Source organism: Artibeus jamaicensis, unplaced genomic scaffold (assembly GCF_021234435.1).
Source record: "Artibeus jamaicensis isolate MK-2021 breed Jamaican fruit bat unplaced genomic scaffold, CSHL_Jam_final contig_374, whole genome shotgun sequence".
NCBI lineage: Eukaryota > Metazoa > Chordata > Mammalia > Chiroptera > Phyllostomidae > Artibeus > Artibeus jamaicensis.
Window position 1 is genome coordinate 551,052 of NW_026521808.1, and position 18,217 is coordinate 569,268.

At 37.7% G+C, this 18,217-nt stretch overlaps 1 protein-coding gene across 1 annotated transcript in view; it reads right to left on the reverse strand.

Moving 5' to 3' along the window:
- LOC119055488 (phosphatidylinositol-binding clathrin assembly protein-like) overlaps positions 1–13,504 on the reverse strand; it is a 56,338-nt gene extending 42,834 nt beyond the window's left edge. The window contains exons 1-8 of the mRNA XM_053664499.1: positions 13,426–13,504; positions 11,683–11,825; positions 8,837–8,912; positions 7,754–7,856; positions 7,472–7,565; positions 7,240–7,351; positions 6,322–6,428; positions 3,692–3,733 (exon numbers count right to left, since the gene is read on the reverse strand). Coding sequence (XP_053520474.1) covers positions 3,692–3,733; positions 6,322–6,428; positions 7,240–7,351; positions 7,472–7,565; positions 7,754–7,856; positions 8,837–8,912; positions 11,683–11,825; positions 13,426–13,504 — 756 coding nt within the window. The remainder of the gene's footprint in view (positions 1–3,691; positions 3,734–6,321; positions 6,429–7,239; positions 7,352–7,471; positions 7,566–7,753; positions 7,857–8,836; positions 8,913–11,682; positions 11,826–13,425) is intronic.
- Positions 13,505–18,217: the final 4,713 nt, after the last annotated feature.

Consider the following 18,217-nt stretch of genomic DNA (forward strand, 5'->3'; position numbering starts at 1 on the left):
TTCTAGGGGGGTGGGCAGGGCAGAGGAGAGCAAGGTGAAGGGATTTGGACAACTGTAATTGAACAACTTTTTTAAAAAAGCTCTCCTGAGCCCTGGCTGGTATAGCTCAGTGGATTGAGCACAGGCCTGTGAACCAGACAATCGCCATTTCGATTCCCAGTCAGGGCACATGCCTGGGTTGCAGGCCAGTTCCCAGCAGGGGATGCACGAGAGGCAACCATACATTGATATTTCTCTCCCTCTCTCCTTCCCTTCCCCTCTAAAGATAAATGATAAATAAGTAAACAATCTTAAAAAAAAAAAAGCTCTTCTGGCCTTGACTGGAGTGTCTCTGTTACTTGAGCATTATCCTACAAGGTGTAATGTTGCAGGTTCAATTTATGGTCAGGGCACATGCCTGGGTTGCCAGCCCACTTCCTGGCTGGGGGCCTGCAAGGGGCAAGCAATCGACATTCTCTAACACATTAGTGTTTGTTTCTCTATCCCTCCCCCTCTCTGAAAATAAATAAAGTCTTTTTTAAAGCTTTTAGTTAAAAGGAGATGAATTACAGAGGAAGGAATGGGGATCTGCAAGGAAGTTTACCAACAAAGACCCTCACCTATCTCCTGCAGCCTTTCTGACAGCCACCTATTTTGTTTCTGATTCAGGTGTCCTACAGACCAGACCTAGGGCAAGGAGAGAGGGTGGCCCAGTGGGAAACATGGGCCTCCCCCTCGGAGCTCCTCTGGTCAAATATTCCCCTAGAGATCCAGTTACAGGCACTGAGAACTGAAGGAGGTTGAGCCCAGGTTAGTTAATGCTTGCCTGTGCCCCCATAGTTGCTGAGCTGTGGTTCTCAGCAAAGAAACCTTTCCCACCTGCCTTAAGGGACTGAGTTCATTGTGGAGAAAAATACGAAAACTCCACTTGGGGAGCTATCCAATCATGTATTTGTAGTCTTTGTTCTGTCTTTTCTAGGAACTCAAGGACTCAGATTGTGTCTCATTCATTGTAGTAGTTTCCTCCTGATAGGCATCAAGCACGTGTTTGTGAATGAATGTTGATTGAAATTCACTGGTTATGGTGCCTTTGAGCAATTCGATTCCATCTTCTCCCCTACTAACTCAGATATTCTCACTGTCTCTCTGCCTGGTTATCTGACTTCTCATTCAGGAAGCCATGCATCGACTTATCCAACAGTAGTTCCCATTGTGGACCCCTCTGTGGGGCTCAGTGTCTATGCACAAGTCCCTCATCTGTACTTGAGGAATGCTTGTGCTGACACCTAAGAGGTGTATATATTAATGAATAGACATCAGGCAGAAACTCCCTCCTTCTCTGAAACCACACCTAATATTTATTTGTATTTGCAACCATCCTCTACTCCTTGCCTCCTCTATCCTCTTATTTGAGGCCATTGCTTCCACTTGTGTTCTGCATCCAATATCCTCTCATTCCCTACGGGACCTCAATCTAGTACCTCTCTCTTCACAGGCTTCTTCCCATATTCATGACTACCACCTAAGCCAGGCTCTGTCTGAATAGTGTACATTCCTCCAGTCACCACTGAGGCAGGTGTGCCACACCAGGGTCAGGGACCTGACTGAATAAAGAATAAGGGCCCTAATTTATGAAATGGGGAGAGCTGCAGGGATGGCCTGAAAGTCCTAAGCCTCCAGATTCCCTAGAAACCTCTGAGCCTTCAGTGTTCTCCCCCCTCACTTTGTTGGAGATGATACCCCACAAGTTATATACTCCATCAGGATCTGCCCCTATTCCCCTCCTGGTCTCTAGGACTCTAACTACAGTTAAGTCACAGAAGAGCCCAGGTAGGGACATGCCTCTGAAACAGCCTCCAGCTGCCCTCCAGGACTAATAGTAAAGAAAAAACAAGATCGCCCCCTAGGATGATGGAAGAATTTAGTTGCAATCTTCAAGATAAAAAGGATGCAGGGATGATGATCCCCATGATCTCCATGTAATTCACCAATATGGCCCCCCAAAGTAGTCGGGCCCTGGAGAATGACAAACTACAACACACTCAATCAAGTAATAATTCAACTGCAGCCATGGTGCCAGCCACTACAGTTTCTTTCGTAGAGATGAGTTAACACAGTCTCGGCTATGTTATAGGTGGCTAAAAGTTTGGTAAATGTTCTACTTTCCATTGCTATCAAAAGTGTGGATGAGAAAAATTTGGTAGGCACAGAGAATAAACAACAGTATACATTTTACAGTTTCGACCCAATCCTCTGTCATAATACGGTCAGAAGACGTCTAGACCATTTAGTTAACTCTCAGAAAGTCACATGAATCCACTTGTATCCATGACATCATGTTGACTGAATCAGATGAGCAAGAAGTGGCCAGAACAGTATAAATCTTAGAAAGCTACACATGCTCCAGAGGGTAGCTGATAAAAGATTCAGAAGCCTTCTACATCAGTAAAATGTATAAGGTTTCAGCGGCCAAGAGTATATCAGAAAATCCTGCCCAAAACATAAAGTAGTGCACCGAGCACCTTCCACCATTTAAGAAGAAACACAACATCTGGTAGGCCTCTTTGGGTTCTGGAGACAACATGTTCCCACACCAGGGAAGATTGCTTTGGTCCATAGCCCCAGGTGATCTAAAATCCTGCCACATTAGTTTGGAGCCCAGAGCAATAAAAGTCTCTGTACAGGTTCTGGCTTGTCCAGCCCTATGGTACAGCTGGAATGGAGCACAGGTAGGTCCAGAGGCCACAAGCAGGCTGTGTGAGCAGGATGCCACACCCTCGTTTCATCCCCACCTGCTGCATTTCCAACTCTACCTCACATCCACACCCATTGCCATGTGAGGGATTCCTCATGACCAGCTTCTAGGGAAGGAAAAAACCTGAGTTCATTTGATTTCTACAACACTGCCACAAGACAGACAATACTATTACACCAATTTTGCAGCTGCAGAAATGAGGCATAGAGAATGGAATGAGTTGTTTGAGATTACACACCTGAAAGGGGGACAAGACAACCTCAAACTTAAGTTTATTATTCCAAATATTCGGCTGTTTCCACTAATCAGTTTTCTGCACTTAAAAAGCATCATCTAGTTGTTATACTCATACTATGAGACACCATTTAGCACTCAGAAGGAAACAGCCTTTTCATAAGACCAACGGTTCACAGACCTATTCAGAAGACATAAGTTTATGTGTATATACCAGCAATTTTCAACCAGTATACCATAAGAATTTTTAAAACATGCAATATCTGTTTAGTCAGGAGCACTGACCTCTTCTTCCTTAGATTGCCAAATAAAAAAATGATAACAGACAATACAACAACAGCTTTCCAGCATCAACAGATCAAAATTATACCTATTTTTTGGTCAGATAGGCAAAGATACATTTTTTTTTTGGTGTACCGCAGAATTTTACTAATTACTTTATGGGTGCCTTCAGAAGAAAAACATTGAAATCGCTGCTATATACATATATTATTCATATGAAAATGAAAATACACTCCCTTCCCCTCTCTCTAATAATAAATAAAATCTTTAAAATTTTGTAAATAAAAAAATAAAATGTATTTTAAAAATTAAAATTAAAAAATAGATAATATACATATAAGTGTATGGCAAAGGATGGATTCTCAAATTATAATTAATATAATAAACACACAAACATAAAGATAGAAAGCTCATTTAAATACACAGGAGAGACACACTGACCTGAGTAATATATGGAATGTCGTTTTGGTCAATTCCAACTTCCTGAGTTCACAACAGGGTGGGCGGAAGCAGACATTACAGCAGAGCATGGCAACAAAGAAAGTAACTATGAGACCAATGTATCCACAACAGAGAAAAAGCCCCCAAAGCACAAATGCATTGCTAGTCTGGTACCTATCTACTTGGGTTAGCCAAAATGTTCATTTGGTTTTTTTCTGAAATATGACTCTAGTAGCACTTAGTTGTCTTTAACTTCATTTAAAATAATTTTGTTAAGAGTGTATTGTGACAGCTGTCATACCAGTTTGCATTTAAAAACAACTTATCAGATTGGTGAGTTTTTGCCCTGACTGGTATGGCTCAGTAGATTGAGTGACAGCCTGCAAACCAAAGGGTTTGTGTGGTCGCTGGTTTGACTCCCTGTCTAAAGCATATGCCTGGGTTGCAGGCCAGATCCCTGGTAGGGGACATGTGAGAGGCAACCACACATTGATGTTTCTCTCCCTTTCTCCCTCCATTCCCCTCTCTAAATAAATAAATAAATATTTTTTTAAAAAATTGGTTAATTTTTGTGTAGCCATTTTAATATTTAAGATGAAAAATAAGAAACATTTCAGTATATTATGTTCTATTGTTTTAAGAAAGGTAAAAACTGAAACACAAGAAAAGATTTGTACAGTGTGTGAAGAAGGTGCTGTGACTGATCAAATGTGCCGAAGTGTTTTGTGAAATAGACTTCCAGGAAGCTCAGAGAGTCCCAAAGAAGGTGGACCCAAGAAGGAACACACCAAGGCACATCAAAATACATTACCCAAGATTAAAGATAAGGAGAGAATCTTAAAAGCAGCAAGAGAAAAGGAGACAGTTACCTACAAAAGAGAGCACATCAGACTGTCAGCTGATTTCTCAAAAGAGACCTTGCAGGCAAGAAGGGACTAGAAAGAAGTATTCCAAGTCATGAAAGGCAAGGACCTACATCCAAAATTGCTCTATACAGCAAAGCTCTCATTTAGAATGGAAGGGCAGATAAAGTGCTTTTGTCAGATAAGGTCAAGTTCAAGGAGTTCATCATCACCAAGCCCTTATTATATGAAATATTAAAGGGACTTATCTAAGAAAAGGAAGATAAAAATTATGTACAGTAAAATGATAGCAAACTCACAATTATTAACAATCACACCTAAAACAAAAACAAAAACAAAAGCAAATTAAGCAAACAACTAGAACAGTAACAGAACCACAGAAATGGAGATCATATGGAAGGTTAGCAACAGGGGAGTGGGAGGAGAAGAGAGAGGGAAAAGGTACAGAGAATAAGTAGCACAGACAGTAGGTAGAAAACAGACAGGAGGAGGGTAAGAATAGAATGGGAAATGTAGAAGCTAAAGAACTTATAAGTATGACACATGGACATGAACTAAATCGGGGAAAGATGGGGGTGCAGGGAAGTGAAGGGGGGAATGGGACAACTGTAATAGCATAATCAATAAAACATATATTTTAAAAAGTGTTTTGTGAAGGTTCATGCTGGAGATTTCTCACTGGAAGATGCTCCATCGTCAGATAGACCAGTTGAAGTTGATAGCAATCAAATAGAGACATTGAGAACAATCAACGCTATACCATGTGGGAGATAGCCAACATACTCAAAATAGCCAAAGCAATAAAGTTATTGGTGCAAATGAAAAAAATGTCTCTTATTTTACAGAAAAAAACTAAATGGACTTTCTGGCCAACCCAACAGAGCAAGAAAAACATCGGGCTAAATAAAGTAGCCCTTGTACACTTAAGCACAACCTTATACTTGTCCTAAGGATAAAACTATAAAACAAAAGACTTGTCAGACATTGAGTCTTTGCTGTCTGGATATCATACAAATGTGTTCTAATTTTTAGAGTCAGAGTTAGCTATTATTCATGTTGTTCTCCTATGGGTAATATGTCTTTTTTCCCCGTTTTTATGAAGTTCTACTATCAGTTGCCTAGACATGGTTCTCTTTGTATTTATCCTGCTTGGGTTCTTCTAAGTATCAGGGTAGATATGGGGCTCACGTTATGTGTTTCTTTCTCTCACTGACCACAGACCTGTTCTACTTGAAAAGACATCATATATATTTTTTCCCAATGTTAGAGTCATTGCTGCTGAGAGGGTGAGCTTGTGACTGGTTATCATCATGGCTGCAAACAGAAATCCTTGTCAGATTGCTTTTGTGTATCAGTGCACTGAAAAGTACATTTGAGCCCTGGATGGTGTAGCTCGGTGGATTGAGCGCAGGCCTGTAAACCAGAGGATCAAGGTTTGATTCCCAGTCAGGGCACAGGCCTGGGTTGCAGGCCAGTTCCCAGCAGGGGACGCATGAGAGGGAACCACACATTGATATTTCTCTCCCTCTCTCCTTTCCTTCCCCTCTAAAGATAAATAAATAAATAATCTTTTAAAAATATTTTTAAAAAGAAAAGTATATTTGAGGTACTTAATTTTAGTTTTTAGCTTTACTGTTTACAAAATAGTTTAAACTGCTACCAATTTCTGTGTGTTTCCATGGTGATAGTGGTAGGGGGGATAGTTATTTTGGATATTAAGTTACTATATAAAACAGAAAAGCCTGGGATAGAAATAGAGTTGTATACCTCTGCAACTTTCAGAAACTGTGCCAGTTTGGTTGTTCTGTCAAGGAATTTGACGTAAATATCCAAACTTGCCTCACATTGGCTCTTCCTCATGTCAAAAAACTTGCCTAAAAATAGAAAAAATATATTATCATGTAGAAGCCAATAACTTAGCAACTTTCAAGTTTCACTCCATTCTGATGATGCTATTTTAAGCTGCTTCTGGATGTCATTTTAACTTGTTCCAAATAATTATAGTTTTAATCCAGTTATTCTGTTTTAAAAAGCAACAGTACTACTCAATTTATATGTAACAGATTTTTATGGAGCAACTACTGCATGCCAAACACTGGTGCTGGAAATACATCTAAAATTTAATAGCATACAGAGGTTGTTTGGGTAGTTTAGTATCAATTTCTGTAACTTCTAGTCTGTAATCTTTTTGAAAACTCTGAAGCTCTCTCAGGGAAGGGGCTGTGTTTACTATTCTTTTATAATTCTACAAATGTACAGGTTCTTACACTTCAGTATACAAAAAACATCTCAAGTTGTCATCAATGAAATCTGGAGTACCGTAACTATGAAATGAATCATTTGTGAGGGCAAAACAATGACAGATAATTCCTGAAAAGTCTATGAAATATATGCTTCTATATAATCAATAACAATGACTTATGTTATAGGCAATATTTTCTTAGAAAAGTCTGAACTGTATTTTGACCTTGGTGGAGTGGGCCTTAATGACTAATGCATAAGTATGGCAACCTATATTGATTCCCTGGTAAATTTCCCAGAAATATGTGAGCACTTATGACCTTGCAAATATCTCCTATTTTTAACCTGAAACAAATATGAATCTAAATATAGATATAGAAAATTTTTACAAATAAATTGATTTACCAGTTTTTTAAGACATGTAATGTTTATTCTTTAGCCTACCTAGCAGATTAATGATTCCCTCATTGTAGGCTGCAAAGAGGCAAAGAGAATCCTTAAAGAGGAGCATGAAAGCAGCATGTATTATACCATTAGTTAGTTCATCAGGAGTTGCCTGGAAGTTAAGTAAAAGAGTAATCAGTTACCAGCACAGTTTCACAAAATTTCTTCCCCCACCTACAGTTAAACAATGCCATTTACCAAAGTTTTAAAAAAGGATTTATAAAGGTCTTACGTTAAAATTAAGAAGAGCATCAAACTGAATTTGAATTATTTGAAGTGTGTTGAGCAGCTCTTTAGTATTCATAGTTCTCATCATACCATCCATCCTGTAAAAGACCAAAGAAATTTATAACATCAATAATTAAAAGTTTGAGAAGTACTGTGAAATCAGCCTATTGAAATACAGCTATGAAAAAAATTTTTAAAGAAATCATCTATGTTTTTTACAAACTACATATTATTGCACATATGTATTTCAGTATTTCTTGATTACACATAAATAATATTTACTGACCCTCTCTTGGTTTTGGTGATGTCAGATGCAATCAGTCTATATGCGAGTGACTTTTCATTCAAGTACCTGCTATACTGTCTGATGAAAGCTGACATAGTAGGGCCTAAAAATAAAATATTTTAGTTATTTTTAATAAACCAATATTAATCATTTGCAATATATGTCAATAAATGCAAAGACTTTTCACTCCACATTTACCGATATACCTCAACAATATCTTTGAAGCACAAAAGCTAGAATGGCCTTCATTAATCATCTAGCCCTACATTCCTCAAACTTTCTGTTAAATATTATTTTTTATTTCCTAAAAGTCTTGATATCACCTCATGATGTGGTGTTGACAGTGACATTCCTGAACAGAGAAAATAATTAAACTTTACTAATTTCTTTGACATTTCTACAAAAACTATTGTAAATTCTTAGCATTTCCCTAAAACTCCCCATCTCATTGTAGTCATACCTCCCTCACCCTCCCTCCATGCAGCAATGACCTTGACTCATGCTTCATAAGGAAAATGGAGAAAAAAAGGCCGTGATGGAAATTCAACTTCTCAACATATTTTGATTCATTATTGAATTTACTTATTCATTCAACAATTGCTGAATACCTACTGAGACAGGTACTGTTCTAGATGCTGGAAGTTCAGCAGTAAACAAAATAGATAAAAATCCCTGCCCTCATGAAGCTTACATTCCAATGTGGAACTGATCAACAAGCAAAAGAAAAGAAACACACAGAGATGGTTAGTCAAGGAGAAGTGCAAAAAATAAAATTAAGGCAGAGAAGGGACATAGGGTTGTGCCACAGTTTTTGGTAGACTGAACAAGGAAGGCCTTCCTGAGTAAATATTGATACCTGGAGAGTTCAGTTTCCTCTATGTTTAGCAGACAGCATATTCCATTGTTCTCAGTAAGCATGCAAGTGTGCTGTATTAATAAACTTAGAAATTATCTACCATCATAAAATGTACACAACACACAACACCCTTTATAATTTGAAATCATTTTTAAAAACCAGGCATGGTTTTTAGAACTTTTCCTTCCTTGCCACATAGGAATATTTCCATCAAAGAATCATCTTACCTTCTGTGACACTGTTATCCAGGAAGTTTTGTAAAGTGAACAAAGAATCTCTAGATGCAAGATGTTTGATAAAACGCTGTCAAATAAATGTGCCAAATCCAAAAATTAGTTTATTCCCACAAATAAGAGTTCATTAATGATTTTTTCATTGTGAAAGAATTCTTAACATAATTCTATCATACAGGTACTTCACAAGCATTGATTAAGGTGAGCATGATCATATCCTGGGCTACACAGCATAAAGACCTGCAACGTTGTCTTCTGTTTATATACTTCCCAAGTTAAATAACGAGTTAAACATTAAAGCTTATGTGTATACACACCCTTTTCTCCCAAGACTTTCTATGTAGCCATTTTTTGATTTTAAGAATATTTAATTAATTACAGAATTATTCTAATTCATAGTGCAATACTTGATCATTTAATTTACAGGAAAAAATTTAAAAATATATATACCTGTGTACTCCACTCCCCTACCCAGAAATGACAACTGCTAACTTTTTGACATATCTGTTTCAAACCTATTTCAAAATAAGAGGATTAAAGTATTAGAGATAAAGTTAAAAATGGCTTTAGCCCCATCCCTAAGTTCCATTTCTTTCTTCTACCTGGAATAGACTTGTATCATAATTGTAATATACTATCTTTAATCTATTTTCTGTATAGCTTCATATATATTTGTTCTATGGAAAAATATTAAATGCATCTTTAAATTTTATATGAATGATACTATACTCTATCATTTTACAATTTGCTGCCTCTATTAGCATTGGTTGGGTTTTTTTTTTTTTGAGTTCTAGCCTTGTTGGTATACATTCCATTTAATGCAATGTAGTATTTCATTGTACAAACACATCTCATTTTAGTTATCTGTTCCCTACTTATTGAAATTTAGAAGCCCTGGCTGGTGTAGCTCAGTGGATTGAGCGCGGGCCTGCGAACCACACGATCGCGGTTCGATTCCCAGTCAGGGCACATGCCTGGGTTGCAGACCAGTTCCCTGCAGGCCAGTTCCCAGCAGGGGACGCACAAAAGGCAACCATACACTGATGTTTCTCTCCCTCTCTCCTTCCCCCCCTTCCCCTCTAAAGATAAATAAATAATAAAATATTTTTAAAAAAAAGAAATTTAGGTGATTTTTACTTTCTAAATATTATAAATATGCTATGAGTAGTGTATTTGCTGGGTTACTAGGCTGGGCATTTCCAGTTTTACTAAACATGTCTCAATGCTCTTCTTTGGCAGTGATAAACTGCAGCAACTAATATTTGCATATCATCCAACAGTAAATCAGTTACCATTTCCTCAAGATCTTTGCAACTCTTGACATGACCATGCATTTTAAACTTTGCTCATTTGAGCATGTTCTCTGACAGCTATTAGTCATTCGGGTTTCCCGTTCCATGAATTGTCTGTTCATTTTTTTTTTTGTTCATTATTCTATTATACTGTTGTTTTCTTTCCTTTTTTTTAACCCTAACCTGAGGATATGTCTTTATTTTTTAAATGAGTTTTTACAGAGAGAGGAAGGGAAAAGGAGAGAGACAGGTCAAGATTGATTGCTTGCCTCGCATAGGCACCCTAACTGGGGATCAAACCTGCAACCTTTTGGTGTATGTAACAACGCTCCAACCATCGGAGCTACCAAGCCAGAGCTGCCCTTTTCTTACTGATAATATATTTTAAATATTAATCTTTTGTCTGTAGTATATAAAATCTTATTCCGACTTTATAATAGCTTCCCTACTAAAATGTCATAAGCATATTCTCCTACATTTCCTCCCATTTTAAAATTTAGGTTTTGCATTTATAGATATTTCACTCATGTGAAATTTATTTTTGTATGTGAGGTAAGATAAAGATCTCATTCTATTTTTTCCATAGGGATGTTACTTGTATCAAAAGGCTTTATATTAAATTCCAAAAAAAACAGATGTCTCAATGAAATGTACTTCATAAAAACTTTTTCTTTAAAAAGTCCAAAAAGAAATAAATTCCACACTTTTCCCAACATTTTTAGTGCCACCAAGCTCCCATGTAAGTACAGTTCTACTTCTGAGCTTTCTACTGTGTTGCATTTATACAAAAAATACCATGCTTTGTAGTTACTACTGCTTTACAACTTTCAAAATCCAGTACATTTCCAAATCCTAATTTTTAAAGATTTTATTTATTTAGTTTCAGACAGAGTAAGAGATGGAGAAAGAGAGAGAGAGAAACATCAATGTGTGGTTGCCTCTCTCATGTCCCCTACTGGGGACCTGGCCTGCCACCCAGGCATGTGCCCTGACTGGGAATTGAACTGGTGACCCTTTGGTTAGCAGGTCAGTGCTCAATCCACTAACCCACACCAGCCAGGGCTCAAATCCTAATTTTTAATGCAAAGTTTACTGAGATAAAATGTTAATTTTGAAGTAGAGAACAGTAAGTAATTTAATACTGCAGAACATTTTAGCTGTTTGATAAAATATAAAAAGTGTATGTGGGAAGAGGCGGACAGGTGATGATGTAATATACTCAGGTATCCAGTTTCTTGTGGCAAAATAAAGCAGCTGTGTAGCAATACATTTGGGGGAACTTTCCATTTTGGTCTAAATTATCTAAAGAATTGAGTGAAATATCCAACCTATTGTCCACTTTATTACCCATTGACTAAAACAGTATACCTTAAACACTGCTTACAAAGATGTATCTATATGCAAAATGAAAAACTCAGTTTTTACTATCCACTGCTCTTCACTTCTCTTATTTGTCACAATTTAAAGTACAATGTGGTAAGCCTTTGTCAAACCAAGAACACTGCTGTAGTTGTAAATGACTACCATTTCTATACCCACCATGCTCACCTCATTTCCATGCACCATAAGATGATGCACAGTAACCAGGGCTTTGAACACCACCACCCAGCTGCTGCTCCTTGTTTTTTCAGAAAGAACATCAGCCAGGGGTTCAACACTCTTATTTGTTTCATTTATGTACTGTATTAGATCTAAATTATAAAAAATGACAAGTATTAAAATATAGACTGAGAAATAATTTTCAAAATTATAATTGGTAACTTTAATTTTAAAGACAGATGCAATCAAATTGCAGAGTAATGACAAAAGGAATAATCTAAACATTTTCTTCATTACAAGTATGATAATTTATAATGACATGTTACATGATATTTAATGCCTATGTACCCTATAGTTCTGTATACTTGATGAGGGTAGGGACTGTGCTCATTTTGGTCACCACTGTTCCCCCAAGACGCAGCACAATAGTTGGCACATAACAGGTTATGGTAAATACTTATTAAATGGACTCAAGAAGGTAACATAGCCAAGGACATACAAGTAGTTAAGTGGCAGTGGCAGGGATTTGAAATTGCTGTAATATGTGCACACTGTCATGATGATAAGAAGATAAAATCTCAGAAGGCAAATATATATTAAGTCAATGGAGTTTTAAAGTAAAATGCTTTACTTTAAAATCTTTACATCAAGATTTGGTGTAAAGTAAATGGAGTTTTAAAGTAAAATGCTTTACTTTTAAATCTTTACATCAAAATTTGATGAAAAGACTGAGTCAGCCATGCAGGTTTCAATAGCAGCAGGATTTAGGTATATCGCCATCAGCACATACTATTTAAATAAGTCCTTGTTTACAGTGACCTCAAACAATAGGGAGTGGGGAGATCCTGGAGGCTATTCTGTCTTTGAGCAAAAGGTAACTTTAAGAATCAAAACAGCCCTGGCCGGTGTAGCTTAGTGGATTGAGTGTGGGCTGTGATTCGATTCCCAGTCAGGGCATATGCCTGGGTTGCAGGCCCAGTCCCCAGTGGGGACCATGTGAGAGGCAACCACACGTTTATGTTTCTCTCCCTCTCTTTCTCCTTCCCTTCCCCTCTCTATAAAAAATTTTTAAAAAAATAAATAAAATATTTTTAAAAAGAATCAAAATACTTTTCCCTGGAAACCGACACAGAAAAAAAAAATGTTGCAAGGTACACTTTAAAGCAGGGGTGTCCAACCTTCAGCCTATGGACCACATGTAGCTCAGAATGACTGTGAATGTTGTCCAACACAAAATTTTTAATTTATTTAAAAGATTATGAGATTTTTTCTGTCATTATGTGCCACGATGTATTTAATGTGTGGCCCAAGATAACTCTTCTTCCATTGTGGCCCCGAGACGCCAAAAGGTTGCATATTCACGAACCTTAGGTTAAGGACTACCTATGGGAAGATCTGCTTGATAGACTTTCCTTCGTTTTGGAAGACTCTCTAATGTCATGACTTATAAAGGCGCCTGGGGGGGGGGAACTTTGTAATTGAAACTTTTCTCAGAAACCTGAGATGTTATTTGATCACCTCTGGTGTACTAAGTTATTTGAAAATTATAGTTTGGAGTTTAAAAGCCCAGCGGTTCTCTTCTAGGTGCAATCAAAATTTACTAGAAGTGAGAACCCAATCTCACCGGTCTAGCAGCTATGCGGAGTATGGAGAAGAAAGCTGAAGAGGGGGAGCCGAGTGAAGTCCCACCATTAGCGGTACTTAGAGCACGCTAGCCATCTATGAGCCACCTGCATTAGACCTCCTACTTACCAGCTAGGTGTTTTGGTTCGGGTTCCACGAACTCCTCCGTGGTGGCCCCGAGGGCAGCCTTCGACACAGATGACCCCATGAGTGCTTCGCCGTGGGAGACTGCTAGCCACGTGGGAGACTGCTAGCCACGAGGGTGATGGCTACAGAATCTGGTCCCGCCCCTTCCGGACCCACTAAGTAACGGAACAGTACCCCTAGTGACTGATGGGGTGACTGATGGGGACTGAAGAAAGGACTGGCCCTGCATGAAGTTTTCACCAAATGCCTTTTTTTGTGGAGGTTGATGCAGATCTGCAATAGCGTGAGGTGGTATTTTAAGTCTGAGGTGCTGCGGTACTGCAGGAAAGTTGGGAAAATGGCCGCGGGTCCCAGAAAAAGTTCTGAAGACAGGATCGGGCTTAGGGCGGGGCATGGCCAGAGTGCGGAAGGTGGACTCTCTGCGTAGTAGACACTCAAAAGAAACAATAATTGAATGAGTAGTATAAGGGAGGGGGACATTTTGGCGGCTCCAGATGAAAGTTCTAGGTATCTTCAGATCTTGTGAAGTTAAGCAATTGTAAGATGGTACTTTGGGAATCCTTACTGGGACATTTTTAGGGAAGCTTCCATCATATATTATATGGGCTGTATCTTTCCTGAGGTGATTTGCTGAGATACAGAAGTCCGTACACTTAATGGTATTCTGTTATTATCCTTTTAATGTCTCTGGAATCTGTAGTGACGTTAACATCTGTTCCTGATATTGATAATGTAAGGGTCCTATCTCTTTTTTTTTTCTTGATAGGTCTGGCTAGAGACTTATCAATTTGATTTTTCTGAACCTTTAGATTTCATTGATTTTTTTCTATAGTCTAATATTCCATTGATCTCTGTTTTTTATTATTCCTTGCCTTCTACTTGCATTCACTTTCTTTTGCTCTTTATTTTCAAGATTATTTTATTTATCTTTTTTATTATTGTTCAAGTACGGTTATCTCCATTTTCACCCCACCCACCCTGGAACCTACCCCTTTGGCTTTGTCCATGTGTCGCTCATACATGTTCCTTGATGGCCCTCTATTTTCCCCCCATTATCCTGCTTCTCCCTCCCCTCTGGTTACTGTCAGTTTGTGTTTTATTTCAATGTCTCTGATTGTATTTTGATTGTTTGTTTGTCTTTTGAATTAGGTACCACTTATAGGTCAGATAATATGGTATTTGTCTTTTACCCCCTGGCTTATTTCACTATGCATTATTAGCATAATGCCCTCCAATTCCATCCATGCTGTCAGGCAAAGGGTAGGATTGGAGCTCCTTCTTTCTTTCTGCTGTGTAGTATTCCATCCTGTACATGTACCACAGTTTTTTGATCCACTTGTTCCCATATGGTTGGTTCCTTTTTCATTTTGCTGATGTTTTCTTTAGCCATGCAGAAGCTTTTTATTTTGATGAAGACTCATTTGTTTATACTATCCTTTATATCCCTTGCTCTAGGGGACATATCAGTGGAAATATTGCTGCATGGAATATCTGAGATTTCCTGCCTATAATGTCCTCTAGGACTTTTACGGTGTCACACTTATATTTAAGTCTTTTTTCCACCTTGAGTTTATTTTTGTGTATGGTGCGAGTTGGTGGTCGAGTTTCCTTTTTTGCAGGTAGCTGTACAGATCTCCCAACTATTTTTACTCCACTTTATGCTCCTGTCCCCTTTGTTAAAGATTAATTGACCATAGAGACATGGGTTTATTTCTGGGCTCTCTATTCTGTTCCATTGATTTGAGTCTGTTCTTATGCCAGTACCAGACTGTTCTGATTACAGTGGCCTTGTAATATAGTCTGATATCAGGTATTATTTTCCCCCTTTTAAATTTTGTATTGTTGTTCAATTACAGTTGTCCACATTCTTCCCCATTACCCTCCCCTACCCTACACACCCCCCACATTTAATCCTCCCATCCCCGTCATCTTTGTCCGTGGAGACTTTATACATGTTCCAATAATAGGTATTGTGATCCCTCCTACTTTGTTCTTCTTTCTCAAAATTGCTGAGGCTATTTGGGATCATGTATGGTTCCAGATAAATTTTTGAAATATTTGTTCTATACCTGTATAATATGTCATTGGTGTTTCAATAGGGATTGCATTGAATATATAGAATGCTTTGGGTAGTTTGGACATTTTAATGTTTTGTTAATTCTTCCAATCTATGAACATGGTATATGCTTCCATTTATTTTTTACTTCATTAGTTTTTTCTTCAGTGTTCAGTTGTTCTCTGAGTATTGGCCTTTTACCTCCTTGATTAGGTCTATTCCTAGGTACTTTATTTTTCTTTTTGTTATAATAAATGTGATTTTTTTCCTAATTTTTGTTTCTGATATTTTGTTCTTGGTTTACAAAAATGCCTTCCATTTCCAAATATTGGCTTTGTATCCTGCTGTTTGGCCAGATTCCCTTATTAGGTCAAGTAGTTTTTTGGTAGAGTCTATAGGGTTTTCTGTGTACACTATCATGTCATCTGCAAACACTGACTGTTTTACTCCCTCCTCTCTAATTTGGATGCCTTTTATTTCTTTTTTTCTTATCTGATTGCTGTGGCTAGGACTTGCACTAGTATGTTGAGTAGAAGAAGTGAAAGCAGACACCCTTGTCTTATTCTTGATATTAGTGGGAAAGCTTTTAGTTTTTTGCTTATTGAGTCTGATGTTGGCTGTAGGTTTCTCATGTATGGCCTTTATTATGTTGATTCATGCTCCCTCTACACCCACATTGCTGAGTGTTTTTTAATCATAAATTGATGCTATACTTTTATCAAATGCTTTTTCAGCATTTATTGATATGTGATTTTTATCTTTCATTTAGTTTATGTGATGTACTACATTTACTGATTTGCTAATATTGTACCATCTTCACATCCCTGGGATGAATCCCACTTGATTACAGTGTAGGATCTTTTAATTGTATTGCTGGATGTGGTTTCCCAATATTTTGTTGAGGCTTTTAGTGTCTAGGTTCATCAGCGATATTGGCCTATAGTTTTTTCTTTGTTGTGTCTTTATCTGGTTTTGGGGTTAGAATGAAAAGAGTTTGGGAGTCTTCCCTCTTCTTGGATATTTTGGAATCATTTGAGAAGTACAGGGGTTAGCTCTTCCTTAAATGTCTTGTAAAATTCTCCTGTGAAACCGACTGGTCAAGGGCTTCTGTGTGCTGGGAGTTTTTTGATTACTGCTTCAATTTCACTAGCTGTTATGAGTCTGTTCGGGCTTTCTGCTTCTTCTTCATTGAGTTTTGGAAGATTATATGTTTCTAGAAAAACTCCTATGTTGGGTGCATAAATATTTACAAGAGCTGTATCCTCTTGTTAGATTGATTCCTTTATACTTATGTAGTGTCATTCTTTGCCTCATTATAGCCTTTGCTTTAAAGTCTATTTTGTCTTGTATAAGTATTGCTACTCAGGCTGTTATTTCATTTACATTTGCATTAAATATCTTCCATCGCTTTACTTTTAGCCTGTGTGTGTCTTTCCTTCTGAGACAGGCCTCTTGTACACAACATACATATGGGTCTTGTTTTCTTATCCATTTAGCTACCCTTTGGCTCTTGATTGGAGCATTTAAGCCATTTACATTTCAAGTTATATTAATAGGTACATATTTATTGCCATTTTATTCTTTATAACGGTCATTCTCTTTGTCTTTGTTTCTTCTTATTAAAGAAGACTGTTTAGCCCTGGCTGGTGTAGCTCAGTGGATTGAGCACAAGCCTGTGAAGCAGGGGGTCACAGGTTTGATTTCCAGTCAGGCCTGAGTTGCAGGCCAGTTCCCAGTAGGGGACGCACGAGAGGCAACCATACATTGATATTTCTCTCCCTCACTCCTACCCTTCCCCTCTAAAAATAAATAAATAAAATCTTTTAAAAAAGAAGACTGTTTAACATTTATTATAATACTGGTTTGGTGATAGTGTACTACTTTAGCTTTTTCTTGTCTGGGAAGCTCTTTATTTCTCCTTCAAGTTTATTTTAGTTTATCTTTTCTGGTTGAAGCTGGGATGATAACTTTGTAAGTTTTCTTTTTCTGATATTACATAATTTTTTATTTTTCTGTTACAGTTGACATGCAATATTTGTATTAGTGTGAGGTGTACAACCCAGTGATTACACATTATATAATTTACTAAGTTATCACTCTGGTAAATCTAGTACCCACCTGATACCATACATAATTATTTCAATATTATTGACTATTCCCTAGGCTATACTTCACATCCCTGTGACTACTTTCTAATTACCCATTTGTACTTCTTTTTTTTTATTGTTCAAGTACAGTTGTTTCCATTTTATCATCACCACTTTACCCCACTCCACAGACCCCTGCTTGCCACCCTCAATCCTACCTCCCTTTGGCTTTGTCCATGGGTCTTTTACAGATGTTCCTTGATGACCCTTACTCTTCTTTCCTCCATTATGCCTCTCCCCTCTCCCCTCTCGTTACTGTCAGTTTGTTCTTTATTTCCATGTCTCTGATTATATTTTGCTCACTTGTTTTATTGATTAGGTTCCAGTTAGAGGTGAGATCACATGGTATTTGTCTTTCACCGCCTGGTGTACTTCATTTAGCAGAATGCTCTCCAGTTCCATCCATGCTGTTGTTGCAAAGGGTAGGAGCTCCTTCTTTCTTTCTGCTGTGTAGTATTCCATTGTGTAAGTGTACCATAGTTCTTTTATCCACTCACATAACTGATGGACACTTAGGTTGCTTCCAGTACTTGGCTATTGTAAATAATGCTGCTATGAACATTGGGGTATA